The sequence below is a fragment of the Penaeus chinensis genome, chromosome 9, assembly GCF_019202785.1.
Source record: "Penaeus chinensis breed Huanghai No. 1 chromosome 9, ASM1920278v2, whole genome shotgun sequence".
Classification (NCBI taxonomy): domain Eukaryota; kingdom Metazoa; phylum Arthropoda; class Malacostraca; order Decapoda; family Penaeidae; genus Penaeus; species Penaeus chinensis.
Window position 1 is genome coordinate 33,492,644 of NC_061827.1, and position 5,000 is coordinate 33,497,643.

Sequence of the window (5,000 nt, forward strand, 5' to 3'; positions counted from 1 at the left end):
ATACAACAGATACAAAAAGGAAGGAAGGAAGGAACAATGGGTATAAAAAATCAACATATTTAATTCATACCTAATCTCCTATTACAACTCATTGTTTCACTCTCTCAAGCATACAGAAATTAATGGCTATATCATATATGATTTTTTTTGAGAGGGGGCTTCTTTTCTCATATAAGCAGTTATCTTTTATCATCATACTTTCTTTTATTGATATGAGATCACTGTTAACGTACTAACTAATGGTCAGTCATTAGATTCAATCAAACTGAGTGTTTAAAAATAGTAATGCTGATAACAAATGACAATAAAAATGCTGAAGAAAAATCATAACAATAATCATATGATTGATAATAATAGTAGTCCTTAAAAATCATTAAAAAAAATGAAAATGTGAAAATAACAATAACAATAATAATGATTAACATAAATACAGCAGCACACTATCAATAATAGCAAAATCAAATGACAAATGATTACCTGACCTAAATGGCAAACCAACCTACTAACCCATTAATCCCTACTGTGACCAACCACAAGCACCATTATGAGAATCGGCCATTAACGTTCACCAACAGGGAGGCGCTGCAGGCTGCACGCGGGGGAGGCCAGACTAGAAATGCTACAGTTACAAGGCAGATTGATGGGAAGCCGGATGGAATCCCATGGCCTTGGAGATACTGGGTGGAGGGTGGGGAAGTGAGGCAAGGAGGAAGAGTTCAAGTAAAGAGATTTGTGAAATGAAAGGAATTCTAATGAAGTTCCACCCTCTTGGGGAGAAGGGAGATGGGCTGAGGGAAGGAGAGTAATAAAAAAGACAAAGAAGACTGGGGCTAAAAAAGGAGAAGAGAAAGAATTTAAAAGAAAAACATGGAAAAGGACTGAGGCAGAACAAGAACGACGAGGACCAGGGTGGCGGACGAGGTGTTCCTTTACGCGCTGGTGTCATGATGGGACGTGTAGGTGGTTGGCTATCATGAGCACGAAGAACGAGGACAAGATGAAGAGCCCAGGCGGAACAGAGGATAACAGACGGTACTCTTGGTCTGGAAAACACAAGAAAAAGTCTTGAATGCTTAAAAAATACATTGGGAGTTTCTGTGTGGGAGAGAGTGGTTTATGATTATAATACACATAATAGGAATAATTCAATTAAATCATTTATAGAGTAATTAATGTGAGAAAGTCAGTATCAAAAAATAAAAGAGGATAAAGAAAACTAGTGATTTTAATGATTATGTGATTATAACTTTTGGTATTCGGCATCCTCTCCCTTAACAAGAAAACTGGCAACTACATTGATCAGAATAATAGGAATATAATTTTTATTGAAACTTGTATTAACTGACTTTCACATACTGATAATTATATCTTCATTATTACACTTGTTTACAGTGATTTTATCATACATTTTTTATTGTTTCTAATATCATTTCACCATATCTCACATAGCCTATGCATAGAGACCATGCCCCCTTCCAAAACTACAAAGCTAACTAGCTAATTTGTTGATATTGGAAGGGAAAGAAGTATATAGTCCACTGTGTTTTGGTTTTGTTTCATTAATTTTGTTTGTACACAAATGATCCACAGATGCTTGGTCCCCAAAGTGTCAACTACTCTGCCTACCAAAACTCACCTGACTACCCATCTAAAATTTCAATACTAGAAGCATTTCTTCCTCCAAAATTCAAGGAATGGTGCAAGCAGGTACAATAAAAAAAAAGCCTGTAACTAACCCCTTTTGGCTATATGTATGTTCAAACTTCACACATTCAGGCTTTATGTTTAAAAAATGGGAATATATAAAGTTGACTAAATTTAAAGCATTTGCACTTTAGGGAGGATGTTAATAATGTTAAACAAGGTTCGTATTTCAGCAAGTTAATATAATGTTTCAATCCAGCCTATTCATTATGTCAGTGTTTTGTAAGACATATAAAAAAAAAAAAAAAAAAAAACTAAAGAAATTATTGTGAACAAGGATAATAATATTCAATATCTGTAAGCAATACATGATCTTGTAAGTGATTTAAGTGACAACAACTGTTGGCTGATAACATACTAAGATTGATAATTACACCTGCAATGTGGCTGTTCATCACTTGTAATTTTAACTTTTAGCTGCATACTAACCATTTACAGCATTTTATCACTTGCATAATAATATTTGATACATACAGCTCATGCAAACTGCAGATTACCAACTATCTTACTCTACATTTAGTCTCATTTGTATGTTTAGTTTATGCATCCTACAAAAACAGAGAACTCATAAAGATTGCATTCAAATAACATCTTATCCTCAATTTTAACTGGAAAGCAATTCGTTATAAATTATTTTCTTCTCTGTGAAGTGCTAATATTTTAAAATCATTTACCTTTATATATTTCCTATTCCCAGCATGATAATCAATGGGTTTGACCATACATTGTGACCATACCAGAAATTAATGTACAGACAGTACCCCATACATCAACCAGTAGTTCTCAGCTATTGAAGAGAGAGGTCTGGCTTTTTGGCAGTTATGAAACATTAATGAAGAATTGTTAACAGAACAATGAAAACAAGCTAGGGCTAGATTTTTAGTATATGAAAAGCAATTAACCCCTTGCCGACGGGTATGATGTGTAGGCACGTGCTATGCCCACTGTGAGTACTTGTTTGATTGTTTTTACACATAGATGGCTACACATGTACTAAGTCACCAATGAGCCAGTTAGGAGTACTGCCCTTCTTGCCCGTTCACCCTTTTCTTTGATTTACGAAATATTTTACATTATCTTATTTTGCTGTTACTAATGTTAAAAAACATTATAATCATTATAATGTTTATAATAAAAATACCACCATCGATATTCATAGCACTAGTAAAAAATATGTTTTTCCAGCCAATTCAAATCATGTAAGGTCGAAAGTCTGCTAATTGACTCCTTTGTGGCTAAGCCCTAGCAGAGCCATCTATGGGCAGACATTTCACAAAAAATATAGAAAATAGGCACAGCATTTTCCCCATTTTTTGTTCATTTTCCCCGGCGGCATTGGGTAAATATCAACTTAAAAAAAACAGTCATTTATAACTGCTGTTTAAATCAGTGTTACATACTTAAATCACTGATTAAAAATTTAAATCTTTCAAATTCTTCAGTACAATTAAATCACTCTGACAATCAACAATTAACAAATAACAGTATATTCAATTAAAGCATTATAGGAAGAGCTCTACAATACTACATATACACTTTTATTTGGGGTATGGAGCTTATTTTATAAATCAACCTGTATTTCTCTCCATAGTCAGCAAAACATTTCAGATTCATGAAAAAGTTCACGACTGAACACTTTTCATTTCATTAATCTATCAAAACATTCTCAAACAATGTCTTCACAGTCTTGATAGCAAAATACAACTAAAGAGAAAATATATAAAATGGAGAAGCATCTTATATTTTCTTGCTCAATTATCTTGCTTGGAAAGTTGCTTTTACTTGCATCTTTTACTTTTTTTTAAATAATTTTTTTTATTTTAAAATTGCTCTAATTTGATACAATCATCAAGTAATATTTGACAGAATTATCATATACAAGTTGTCACTACCATCATCATTATCTAATTCTGGAACATCAGTTTTATGTGACATATATATCCATATTTTCAAGCAAAAGACTCCCACATGTGTATTGTCAAAGTGGATTGTCAAAAAACAGCCAGCCTCTTATTCTTCATAAACAACTTGATGCCTGGATGATAAAAAAATATGCCACATCCTCATGATTTTAGTTTACTAATCCATTATTCATGGCTTCACAGATGGCTCCATCAGTGATCTCACCTGATTTACCCTTTTGAGTTTATGATCATCATAATATTTAAATACTAATAACTACAAAAATTAAACAAGAATCTTTCTAAAAATCAAGCAAAGGGTAAGCAGGTGAGACAGCTAGGATTAATAAGTAATTCATTGGTGACAAAGTACCAGTGCAGCCATCTATTCAAAAACAAATTAATCCAATCACCATGGATTTGCTCAGCCACCAAGGAGTTTATCAGTAGGCCCTAGTGACCACTCCTGATTTCCCGATTCCTTGAAATTGTGGGAAAATATGTTTTTTTCTAATATTATTGATATTGATACTATTATCAATATTATTGATATTACATTTTTTTTTTTTTTTTTTAATTAAAATCTTGGTAACATTGAAGATAAAGAAATAATACAAAAGACCCTTTCAAAATATCATGGGAAAGGGTAAACTAATGAGATATGTAGGACTAATAACTGACTCCTTGGTGACTAAACCCTTGTACAGACATCTGTGTAAATACATATACAATGAACTTGGCATGTATTTGCCATTTGTGCCGATTGTCATCCATGCCAATTGGGTTAATAAATTAAAATTACAGTGGTTATGGCATACATTTCATGCCATGTGCAATTATTGAGTTCAATGAGTTTCTATATAAATGGTTCCACAAGACCTTAGTCACAAAGAAAGCAATTACTAGGCCTAACTATCTCACCTATTTACCCTTGCACTTGATTTTCTGATTATTCTTATTTTTTATGGCTATTAGTATTGTAAACAATAAATATCATATCAATCATAGTCTCAATAAAAATAATAACAGTATCAATATTGATAGCCTTTGAAAAAGATCATTTTCCCCCCAAACTCAAGGAAAGGGGAAATGAGGTAAGGTCATGTAGGTTCCTTGGTGGCTGGGCAATTGTGTGAAGCCATCTATGTAAGAAAAAAGACTAATACAGAAGGTACCAAGCAGCAATGGGTTCAATTTGTTTTCCAGTATTATAATGATAAAGTGTAGGAATATCAATATTTAAATGAATTAATAATTTAGAGAGAATGTTAAAAGCATTATATGTATAATATTATAGGTGAAGTCAAGGACCTTACTTAATTTTCAACTGATGACACTACATTCACTGCAAGTAATATGGGAGGTCAAATGCCTGAAAACGTTATTATGTACTGT

General features: G+C 32.8%; 1 protein-coding gene across 3 annotated transcripts in view; it reads right to left on the reverse strand.

The window, feature by feature from the left end:
* Positions 1-43: 43 nt before the first annotated feature.
* LOC125028807 (glycerol kinase-like) overlaps positions 44-5,000 on the reverse strand; it is a 35,515-nt gene continuing 30,558 nt past the window's right edge. For all 3 annotated transcript variants that reach the window (XM_047618318.1, XM_047618319.1, XM_047618317.1), the window contains exon 14: positions 44-1,043. In XM_047618318.1, the coding sequence (XP_047474274.1) occupies positions 943-1,043 (101 nt within the window). In that variant the 3' untranslated portion in view covers positions 44-942. The remainder of the gene's footprint in view (positions 1,044-5,000) is intronic.